The sequence below is a fragment of the Anabrus simplex genome, chromosome 6, assembly GCF_040414725.1.
Source record: "Anabrus simplex isolate iqAnaSimp1 chromosome 6, ASM4041472v1, whole genome shotgun sequence".
In the NCBI taxonomy this organism is placed as follows: domain Eukaryota; kingdom Metazoa; phylum Arthropoda; class Insecta; order Orthoptera; family Tettigoniidae; genus Anabrus; species Anabrus simplex.
In genome coordinates, this window is record NC_090270.1 from 304,194,183 (window position 1) to 304,206,341 (window position 12,159).

Consider the following 12,159-nt stretch of genomic DNA (forward strand, 5'->3'; position numbering starts at 1 on the left):
TTCTCAGTTTAGTCCTTATACTAACACGCTCTTGAAACAAACATTTCCCACCTAAGTACTGTAATAAACAAGGTGAACATGTGATCGGCAATTTCATGGATATTTCACTCTCACTCCAGTGGTATTTCTCGTTAGATATGGATGGCGACTGCAGTTTTATGGGGCTTCAATCACTTAGGTTATTAAGCATAGGTCAAAAATAATTTCAATATTAACAACAATCGTAATTCATTTTTACTGTACAAATAAATACAATTTATGCCTTGATATTTCTAAAAATTAATGCAATCAACAGTATGGCATATTTTACAAGTCCATGGATACATTATCACAGTTACGGGTTGATAATACTAAAACAAGTAAAACTTAAGCAGCGGCCATATAAAACACCTATAAACGTCCACTTTGCTTGCTAGACATACAAAAGTATCTCAAGATAAGAGCAACTTTTATTATCACTGCGACCTAAAAATTTATGATTGTATTAGTAAGTACTTTGATTCTGATATAAAATCAATGTAGAACACATCTGCCAAAGGTCATCATTACCAACTTGATTTATTGCAGATTGTTATTATTTTTTTGGCTTTTCATAGCCTGTTCGCATTGTGATTCACAGCACAATAAAAAGAAATAGAATCTTAAGGAATGTTAAATAAATTCAAAACCTTCAAACTTAATATTACCGATTGATGTTTCAGGCATTAAAATTAAACCAGTAACAGTGAATGCCATGATAAAAGTAGCTATCTTTTCTTTGGTTTCCATTGTCCTCAATGCAATTATCACTTGATCGTCAGTATCTGGCAGGAACTTAAAACTTGAGAACCCATGTGTCGGTATCACCTCACCAACGTAGGTAACCTGGAACAATCAACAAGGACAAGAAAATATGAAATCTTTGTGTAACTCTGCAGTTCATTACATAGTTAAATTTCTATTTTGGTAGGGTTCAACGCTGCAGTAACTTAAACAAAGTTTGGGCAGTGATGGGTCAGGAAAGAGTTAGGACTAGCGAGGAAGCGGCCATGGCCGTAATGAAGGTATTGTCCCAGCATCTGCCTGGTGTGAAAATGGGAAACCATGGAAAACCATCTTCATGGTTGCCAAAAGTGGAGTTCAAATCCACCATCTCCTGAACGCAAGCTTACAACCATCCGGCCCGTACGATACAACCAACTTGCTCACTATCAAACTTTTTATGTGAATAGTAAATTGCATTTCATTACCTTCATTTCAAAACCTTGAAAACTGCTCATTTTCTAATTTTCACTTTTTGAATGTTTCTAAAAGTCTATTCACAGATTTATCAAGTGACAAAGGTTTGAACGAACACTAACAGTGAGCTATTATGAGACCAAGATGATGCTCTTGGAAAGTAGGTAGCTCCTGTATAGTTTCTCCCAATCAACGGTGATGACAATGACGAGGATGATGATGGCAGTAGAAACGGAGACAAATGTTTGAAAAGGTATGTAAGTATCAATGACATTAACATGCTATTTCACTGTTTAAAGTGACAAAAAACATTTCACTGTTAAAGTGAAAAAAATCAAGTTATTAATTATATACTAGTAGCAGCAGCAGTTCGTGCTGTGCCCGGTAGTCCCATGGACAGAGACCGTTGTAGGCGAAGCCTCAACAAAATTAAAACACCACACCTGTTGGTTTGTCAGCACAGCGAAACTCTGCACATCGCTAAGCATCATCAAATATGAACCACCATCACCCAGGCCCTCAGAAAAACTAGATTTACCATCCATGAACAAATCTATGGTTTGGGAGAGAATGGAAGCACTTGAAAGATCGATATAATTGCCTACAAAGACAACAACATAGGATATATAATGGATCTAACTGACCACTTCAAAACCTCTGCGAGTCCACCTGACGGTGTTGATCGTGAAAAGAAGGTAATATACGAGCTCACAGATCCATTCTACAAGGAAGCACACAACCTGAAAAGGATCAAAGTCATAGGCTTGTTAATCGGCAGTAGAGGCACTTACCTCAAAAATTCATTGAGTTCTGCAAGACAGTCCATTTGCCAAAATCTTTGATTATTGGCATTGCACTTTCTGCCTTGAAATCGGCAATAAGATTTTAAGAAACCATCTTTGGTGATTTTCTTTAAAATTAAATAGACTTTTATTTACTTTTCCATTTCACAATATCAGTTGGTACCAAGTATACTTTGCCTTTTAGGCAACCTCTATATCGAAGAATTCTTACTATATAATAAATAAATGAATAAATGTTGCAGAAAGCGAGAAAGTTTCTACATTCCAATTCTGTGGAGTTGCTTGCAAGTATGGTAGAATTTTAATCCTTGCAATGATAAACTTAGTAAAATTATTTGAACAAAATACTTGAGATTTTAACTTTTTTCTCTGTTCTCCCTTGGAAATTGGATTGCACAGATTATTCAAGTATCTACAGTACAGAGTTGTCAACATAAAAATGCAGTCAAATTTTGGGTACACAGGATAATCCATGACAAGGTCATTCAATAATGACTCAACAAACAATCAACAAATTACAAAGAGTATTTGTTAAGACATGAGCGAAAAGCAGGACCAGAGGGTGGTTATACTTATGGCAGAAAATCACTTTTGGATATAATCACATGGTTTGACTCTTAACAAGACAAATATTTACAACCTAGCCAAGAAGTTCTGGGAGTCGGAAAACCAGGAGGACGTAACTCCTGACAGAACAAACTCACGCAGGCATTATGATCGCAAAGGTAGTGGGGCATTAATGCTGAATTGAAGATTATATGGTATGGTGAGTGTAGGGTTGCAATATGTCCAGGAAAATTGGGATTGTCAATCAAACAATCAATCAATCAATCAATCAATCAATCAATCAATCAATCAATCAATCAATCAATCAATCAATCAATCAATCATACAATCAATACTGATCTGCATTTAGGGCAGTCGCCCAGGTGGCAGATTCCGTATCTGTTGTTTCCCTAGCCTTTTCTTAAATGATTTCAAAGAATTTAGAAATTTATTGTCCTGGGTTCAAGGGTAATAAAACAAACTGTTCTGGCCAATTCAGTAGGATTCCATTGCGTGCAGTTCAGAAATATATTTCTACAGAATAGATTAACTCAGTCTTCTATTCGGGCCATCCTTTCAGTATAATATGTCACAAGTATATCTCACTAAATTTGATAAACTCGTCATCATCATCCATTCTCCCCATCCAGCACCTGCCGGGTTGGGATGTTTATGGCACCTTTCCATCTTCCTCTATTCAACCACCATTGTTCCTCCTTAACTGTGTTCCAATTCAGGTTTATTCTAATTATACTATTCTTGAGATCATTTTCAAACACCTTAGTCTGGCTCTCCCTCCTATCTGGGTTTCCATCATCCGCTTCGGTATCCTTCCCTCCTCCATGCTCTTCACGTGTCCAAATCATCTAAGTTCATCCCTCTCCATTCTGTTGAAAAGCTTTTCTGCTCCGATTTCTTTTCTGACGTCCTCGGTTTTTACTCTGTCCTTTCTCATCTTTGCTATCATACTTCTTAAAACTTTCATTTCACTGGCCTAGATTTTATCTTCCTGTCTTTTTGTCAGTGCCCAGGTCTCCGCTGCATATCACATCACCTCCTCGACACCAGGTTTCTCACACTCTGGAAGAATGTATTTCCCTGTTGAATCCTTCTACTGATCTCTGTGTACAGCCTTGCATCCTGCATCAGTTTGCTTCCCAAGAACTTGACGTTCTACACAATTTCAAGGTTTTGTCCCTTTTCCTTCCCTTCCTCCTCTAGTGAACACCATTGTCTTACTCTTTTCCACACTGATTTTCATTCCTTAATTTCACTCAATATGTAAAGCTGCCCTTGTACTTCCTTTTATGTACTTAAGTACTCTGAAGAAAAATCAAAAGTTCCTTGAAAATGTAAAGTTTTCTGAAATATTATGACTGGTATAATAAGAAACTTTGACTGCCTTAAATTTAACTACCACAGTATGATCAAAAGAATTCTTTTTACCATTGTCATCATATTATGTTTGCTTTTAATAAAACTCTTCTGTTGATAATCTGCCAATATTTGTCACACGGGCCTTTAATTTTGCCCTGGTTTTGTGGTAGAGAACTACAGCAACCCTAGGTGGGTGGAGAATGAGTGATCTGTCAACACCGAGCGAGTTAGCTATGTAGTTTGGGTCACATAGCTGTAAACTTGCATTTGGGAGATGGTGGGTTTGAGCCCCACTATTAACAGTCTTAAAGATGGTTTTCCATGGTTTCCCATTTTCATACAAGGCAAATGCCGGGGAAGTACCTTAATGAAGGTCACGGTTGCTTCCTTCCCAGTCCTACCCCATTGTTATCATACGATCTGTCTGTGTCGATATTCAATCTATCATGCACAAGACGTCATTATAACTATTTTGTCTGCAAGAATTGCCAATTCTTGACTGAGAAAACCAAGATAGATAGGAAATTAACAGCCTGAATGACACCAAGCTTGACAGCAAAGGTTTTCTGTTCTTTTCAGAGAACAACTTCAATTCAGGACAGGATGGTAAAATGTCAAAATGACTGTTGAATCTGCCAGAATGTCTCTGGTGTGGTTACCATCAAGGACACCAAATATACCATCTCTGTGAAGGTGATTTCATGGCACCCCACTTCTTCAAGAAAGGCACGAGACTAAACGCCAACATACAAGTCAATCTGCTAGAAGACATTGTGGAGCCCTAGGGACAAAATAACCCCAGGGAGGCACTTTTAAATTCTCTTCCCTCTCTACTTTATCCTTCCCCTGTTACCTTTCTCAACTTGGGTGGAGTACAAGAGTAATTTTTACTTCACAGATAATTCTAGGTTGTTTCATAAATCTCTCTATTTTTAGAACTTAAGTGTTTATGTTTATCCTCAAAACTGGACTAATTTTCTGTAATATTGTGCTCTTTCCCCTTGATTTTTATAACTTTTAATGCACTTTAATGGAGGAGGATAATAATAATAATAATAATAATAATAATAATAATAATAATAATAATAATAATAATATTTGTTTTAAAACTCGCTAAATATTTTTTGCAATTTTCAGAGACAACGTAGTGCCCAAATTTTGTCCTGTTAATAAACTTAACCATGATAGGTTCAACCAAAATTGTATGTATTGATCATTTTTATAATATTTCATAAGTTCTCTTTACTCTTTGATATGATGTATTGGGACACAATACTCCTTCAAATTGTAAAACAAAAGATTGTGTCATATTGTGTTATTCTTTGATCTAACCACTGATGAAGGGAATGGTTGAGATATCCTGAAACATGTATGGTTTAATAAATAGTGTTTTTTTCATTTAATGAGTGTACTGATCAAGGCGGATTTAAATAAACTATTATAAATAGTTATATTATAAATTCAAATTTTGTCCTGTGAGAGTTCCATTACGTGCCAGTAAATCTACCAAAATGAGGCCAGTATATATATATATACATACAGGCTGAACTCAGCACTCTACCATCTGTGCTACTCACTTAGCCTGATGAAAAGAGAGCACTATGTCGCCGAACGTAAGAGACATGAACCAGTTACCCCTGCCGATTAACCAAATGGTTCAGAAAAAAATGTCCGTAAATTTTCAAGAAATTATTTTCAGACATTCTCTATAAAACAGAAAAGGAGCATAAAATAGGACAAATATAAGGCTAGGTTCCTCCTACCTATTATATATATGACTTTAATTGACACTTGTTCCTCTCCAATACTGCATTTACTTGCGTAATTTTCCCTCCCTGATTTTTTAATGAAAATTTGGAAAAAATTCGCACATTTTTTCGCTCCTGTTTCATCTACGGTTTTCACTAGTTGCAAACCACGGACTTATCTCGTCTTCGAGATTCATGCTGATGTACGGAAATCGGGACTAGTTTGGAAATTCCCCTTCATGTTTCCCATGCATGAAGAAGAGGAAGCGACGTGATGAGAACAAAAAACAGTAGTTATGACGCACAATTTAAACTGCCTGTAATAGAATCAGCAGAAAATAATGGCAATCGTGCAGTATCTCGTGAATTTTCTGTAGCACCATCACACGTGCATTACTGGTGGAAGCAGAAAGAAGAATTACAGTGTACCAAGAAAACAACTTTATCATTTCAGGGACAAAAATCCAGGAAGCACCCAGAAATTGAAAAGGAAGGTGTTGAGAAATGATGGCTTTTCAGTTTCCCACGAGATACTCCAGTTAAAGGCTGTAGAAGTAGCAAAAAACCTTGAAAATTCCCAATTTTAAAGCAAGCAGAGGGTGGCTTTGTCAGTTCATGAAAAGGAATAATCTCTCTCTTTCTCTTCAAAGAAGGACATCTCTATGCCAGTGTCTTCGGAAGAAAGCGACGATGAATGATATGGCAAGTCTATTTCTTTGAAGTAATACATATTAGCGCAGGCTATTTTACAGATTTTTCCCTAATACAGCATTCTAATTTATTTCAGGTATCTGGCTCCTATCTTCAATGAATTCTCGCATGATATTAAAAGATGACTGTTTCCGTATAATTATTGCTAGGGCACGTATTATTGTCTTCGATTTTTATTAAAATTAATTCTGTTATATGTATTTTTTATTATTTTAGGCCCAAATAAATTTCATTAACTTGGGCAAGGTAATTATGTTCTATTTTTCATTTCCACTTTTAATTTAGATTCGCATATTTTTCCCTCCTTGTTTTTGAGGTTGAAAAAAGTTTTTTAAAAAAGGGAGGGGGGATTATGTGAGTAAATACGGTACTATCAATGGCTCACCAGTGTAGTTTTCATGACAGCCTCCTCCTCAATCGTCTACCCTTGACAGGGCATGGTTGCATTCATGATTTTATTGACCTAATTTTCTTTCTCCAAGTCTGGCGATCTGTGGCTATAAGTGTTGCCTCATGGAAACATTTCCCCACCAGAGACTGCAGCTGGTCCACCCATCTGACTGGATGTCTTCCTCATGATCTCTTGCCGTTAATCTTTCCCGCCACCACATGCTTCTTCACAGTACCTGGTCTTCTGGCAATTTGTCCAAAGTACCGGAGGTAAGCCTGGCTGATCCGCTCTTGAAGCCTGGTCTCGATGCCTAGTTCTTCCAGCACGGATGAATTACTTCGGAGTTCAGTCCAAGAAATTTGGAGAATGCATCAGTAACCCTACATCTCGAAGCCCTCCATTTTCCTGTTATCTGCCTGTTTCATTGTCCAGGTCTCAGTTGCATAGGTGGCAATGGGGAATATAAGGGAGAGTTAGTTGCAGTTTTATGTTCTTTGTAACAGTACGGTCCTTTCATATCCTACTAAGCTTTGTGGTGGCTGCACTGGCCATGGCTATTCTTCTCTTTATTACATCGAAACACCCTCCTGTATTGGAAATCATGGAGCCCAAGTAGACAAATTTCTGGACGACCTCAAAACCAGCTATCTCCCTCACATTTGGTTGGTTGGCTTTCTCTCTGTTGACAATCATTACCTTTGTCTTTCGTCTATTAATTTCCAGGCCATATTCCCTATTAATCGACATCATGACTGCAGTACTGTACTTGAAATAAACTTCTAGTTTATTAGGTCATTTTGAATACAAATAGTAAGTACACATCGAAAAGATGTTGAGTATAGAAAAAAAAAAAAATGGTCAGTTGGACATCAGTAGGAACCAAACTCAGCAGTGCTATACCTGTAGTTCAGATCCTTCCCAATAGAACAAACATGGACCTAGCCCACCATAGCTCAATCGGTAGAGCATCAGACATGAAATCAGAACGTTGTAAGTTCGGTTCCCAATGGTGTCTGAATGACCACTTTTGTTCTGTACTTTGGCATGTACTACGAAAGAGTACCAAGCCTCTGTGGCTCAGATGGCAGCGCGTCGGCCTCTCACCGTTGGGTTCCGTGGTTCAAATACTGGTCACTCCATGTGAGATTTGTGCTGGACAAAGTGGAGGCGGGGAAGGTTGTTCTCAGGGTAGTCTGGTTTTCCCTGTTGTCTTTCATTCCAGCAACACTCTCCACTATAATTTCATTTCCTCTGTCAGTCATTAATCATTGCCCCAGAGGAGTGCGACAGGCTTCGGCAGCCAGCACAATTCCTATCCTCGCTGCAAGATGGGGGCTTCATTCATTCCATCCTTCACCCGTCAATGACTTGAAAACAGGTTGTAGGTTTCCATTCGTTCATACGAGGGAGTACTAAAAAATATCCAGACATAATCCGCTGTGTGCGTCGCTCTTGTAGTTCGGGCTTTCCCTCTAGGTGGGTATTAAGTAACCCCTCCTGTGTTAGTATACCAACCAGCATGGCTTGAGATGGTTGTAGCGAGCCCCTGTGACAGTTTTTGAGTAACGTGTTTTTCAACCTCTTCAAATTTTGTGATTTTGTGAACGGTGACCCAAGTCTTTTATGTGAGTGTTTTGAGACAGTTGCATGACAGTGTTTGGTTGAAATGGCCTGATTTTTGGTAGAGTGGGAACTGGTTCCTCCACCATGGTTCACACAGCCATTTCTATGAGTAATATTTGGCAAAAAACCGCTTGACACCCACCCTACTAACCAGATCTCTCACCTTGCGATTTCTTTTTGTTTCCCCAGCAGAAAAGGGAGCGGAGAGGAAAACATTTTACACACATTCCTGAGGTGAAAAGAGAATCGAAGGCAGTGCTGCAAGACATCCGAAAGGAATGAGTATGAAAAGTTTCACACAGTGGAAAAAAATGTTTGAACAAAGGTATAAGTGTTAATCAAGAGTACTTCGAAGATGACTAACATTTGTAACTCGAAAAAATAAATTGTGTATCGTCTAAAAATGGTGTCCGGTTATTTTTGGGTTCCCCTTCATATATGTACTCAACACAACCTCATGAGATGAACATTTATTTCAAGATTTTACCTGATCTACAATCAACCAGATGGTAAAAAAAAAAAAGTTACATAATTCAACTCCAAAATAACAAAGATTTTAAGGAAATGACACAGGAGGGATATCAGTTTAGAACTTTTAAGATCTTATCAGGATTTGGTAGGTTTAAAAATGACTACTGCACAAGGTTTTCTCTCTATTTTTTAAATGTAATGCCAGATAAATTACAAAGGCTGAGGATGCTTGAAACCACGCGAAACATGTCCCTTTTAATGTAGTGTTGTAGCAATGTGAACTTCTAACAACACAAAATCAATTGTATTGAAAAGGTTGAATAGAAAAATAAAAATATACAAATTTGTATGCAAATCATACTGGATACTGACCACACTTAAGCGACTGCAACTATTGAGCTTGGAATGACTAGTTTTGCTATTGGTTTTAAGAGACGCCACAAAGCCAAAATATGAGCGTGAAATGGGGTTCTTTAATGAGCCAATAAACCTACCAATACTCTTGAATGTCAACCGTGTCAGGATGATGATACTGTTTCTACACCTAACTACTTTTTGCGGTTTACGGAGAAGTCGAGGTGCCCAAATTTTTCCCGCAGGGGTTCTTCTATGTGCCAGTAAATCTACCGACATGAGGCTGACATATTTGAGCATCTTCAAATACCACCGGACTGTGCCAGGATCGAACCTGCCAAGTTGGGGCCAGACGGCCAGTGTCTCAACCAGCTGCGCCACTCAGCCCGGTCAACACGTCAGGATTTGATCCTGCATCTTTCAGGCAAGTCATTCTGTTCAAACGTCCCATGAATTGTCCCTATTAACATGGGCTACACCATCTGAAAAGGAAGGCAGGATCCAGGAAGTGGAAATTAAATTCCTTAGAAGCATATTTTTGGAAGGATGAAGAACACCCATATAAGGAACACAAAGATACAGAAAAGGCTGGGGTTAGAGCGGTTACAAAACACACTAGGGACCAGTAGACTGACATGGTTTGGTCACAGAATGGAAATAATAAGAACCTCTGGAGCACTGATGGCATGAAGGTGATTGGAATAAGATTGAGTAGGAAATCAAGGAAGCTGTGGATATCCAAAGTAGAGGAAGCAGTGAAGAGTCAAGGTGTGAACAGTTGGTGAATGGTGGAAGAACAGGCAGAGGTAATGGTCACTGGTCCATTACCCCACCCAGCAAAGAGTCTGATAGAGAATGTGGAAGATGAAGAAAGAAAGAAAGAAAGAAAGAAAGAAAGAAAGAAAGAAAGAAAGGAAGAAAGAAAGAAAGAAAGAAAGATTAATAATATTATACTGCTGTTTTTTTTTCATTCAAGTAGTGATCAAAATATGCTCTTCAATAACAAAAGGAAAATGCATGAAAAGGCTTGCAACATTCTTCTCTGCCTTTCATGTTTAGGTGCAAATTGAAATTATTACCACAGCATTTAATTACCAATTACATTAATGTGGGATGGAATGCATACTTAATGATCCATATGGCAATGATCAATGCTACAATGAAACAGTAGTCATAAAATCTTATCAAGAATACTCCATTCGAGTATTAACTCTGTTAACCTGAAGAAATTCAACAAACATCTCAGCAATCTTGTAAACACAGTACTTAAACTGATAACCCATAAACACAATATCCTCATATGGGGTTTAAACAAGTTGATATCTTCTTGAACTAATTTGAGGGATTGAAATAGTGTGTTATAGCACAGTTGTTCTCATATAATTTTAGCGGCTATGGCTAGAGCCCTGCGCCGATATGCAAAATATTATCCGCATCTACTCTGCATTTCCTTCATCCGCGAATGGTTATCCATGGATATTGCAATTATTTAACCAGATTACACCCAAGGTATCGAAAAAGATAGATTTGTTAACATAATGCAATGGGACTTATGCCTGCAGTATCTGCTGGGTGGATTGAGTAGCACAGCAGTTGCTGTTGCCAGTCCCAAGCCTGGAAAAAAGAGGAGGATTGGCTTAAAGCTGTAAAATTACAGTCAGAAAATAAACATCTTGAGGCAATAAAGGGCACGACGGTTCCACATGTTAGTGGTGGTACCCCAACAGCGTCTGTTTCACATGTTAGTGGCGGCTGAATAAATATCCTCTGTGGCTAACAACTGTAGTTGTAAATCGGAGCTTACTCCACTTAAGGTCAAGAACCTTTGATAGTCAGATATGGAAAACTTTTTTAGTAAAACAATTCCACCGTCCAACCCCTTAAGGATGGAGAAGACTACATCGGATTCGGTGGGCAGTCGCCTAAAAGACAAGAATGAATATGAACACTCAAAAATACATACATATAACCAAACATACAAACAAAGACTCAAACATAAGCATATTAACTACATTGCGACGCACAATATAAACTCCTTACTGAAAACCGGAAAGCTCAAGAACTTCACAGATGAATTAGATAGGCAAAATATTCTTGTGGTAGGGCTCCAAGAAATGAGAAATTTAACAGAAGATCTGTTTGAATCTCAAGGTTATGGAGTGTACAATGGGAAGCCAGGCCAAAGGGTCATGAAACATTGCCCCCAGTTTAGTACAGGATTTATAGTAAATTTGAAAATAATAGATTCCGTAATTGATTTTAAAGCCATCTCACCAAGAATTGCAATTCTAACTTTACAAATTACAAACAAACTTTACAACATCATAAAAGCTCATGCCCCTACCAATGAAAAACATTTCTTAACAAAAACTCTGCAAGAAGTCTATAATTTCTGGGATCTCCTTGATCAGACAATGAGTAAAATAAATATGAATAACATCAAGATCCTTATAGGGGACTTTAACGTTCAACTGGGTAAGGAAAAGAAGTATCAAGATCTAGTAGGAAAGTGGGTTCCTCATAAATATACTAACAGAAATGGCCAAAGACTCATAGAAATTTGCAGAACCCATGGACTAATCTCCAAATCTACATATTTTAAAAGAAAACCACACAAACTTAAAACTTGTGAAACATCCTGATTGGACAAAAGGAGAATGCCAGCTAGACCATGTAAGTATGGACAAATTCTTTTACAAGGAAATCCACAATGTCAAAGTTCTATGGGGAACAGACACTGGTTCAGATCATTACTTAATTAAAATCAAGATTAAATTTACTCCATTAAGAAGAAAAAGACAAAACAGAGTTCGAGAGAAAAGGACATACGATCCTCATCACTTAATCCAGAATGCCCAGTATCGGCAAAGAACAGGAATTACAAGACTAACAGACAATTTAGATGACCTAATGGCCA

General features: G+C 37.8%; 1 protein-coding gene across 1 annotated transcript in view; it reads right to left on the bottom strand.

Annotated features, from left to right (window-relative positions):
- Positions 1–221: 221 nt before the first annotated feature.
- LOC136876503 (soluble calcium-activated nucleotidase 1) overlaps positions 222–12,159 on the bottom strand; it is a 71,051-nt gene continuing 59,113 nt past the window's right edge. The window contains exon 4 of the mRNA XM_067150515.2: positions 222–864. Within this exon, the coding sequence (XP_067006616.2) occupies positions 652–864 (213 nt within the window). The 3' untranslated portion in view covers positions 222–651. The remainder of the gene's footprint in view (positions 865–12,159) is intronic.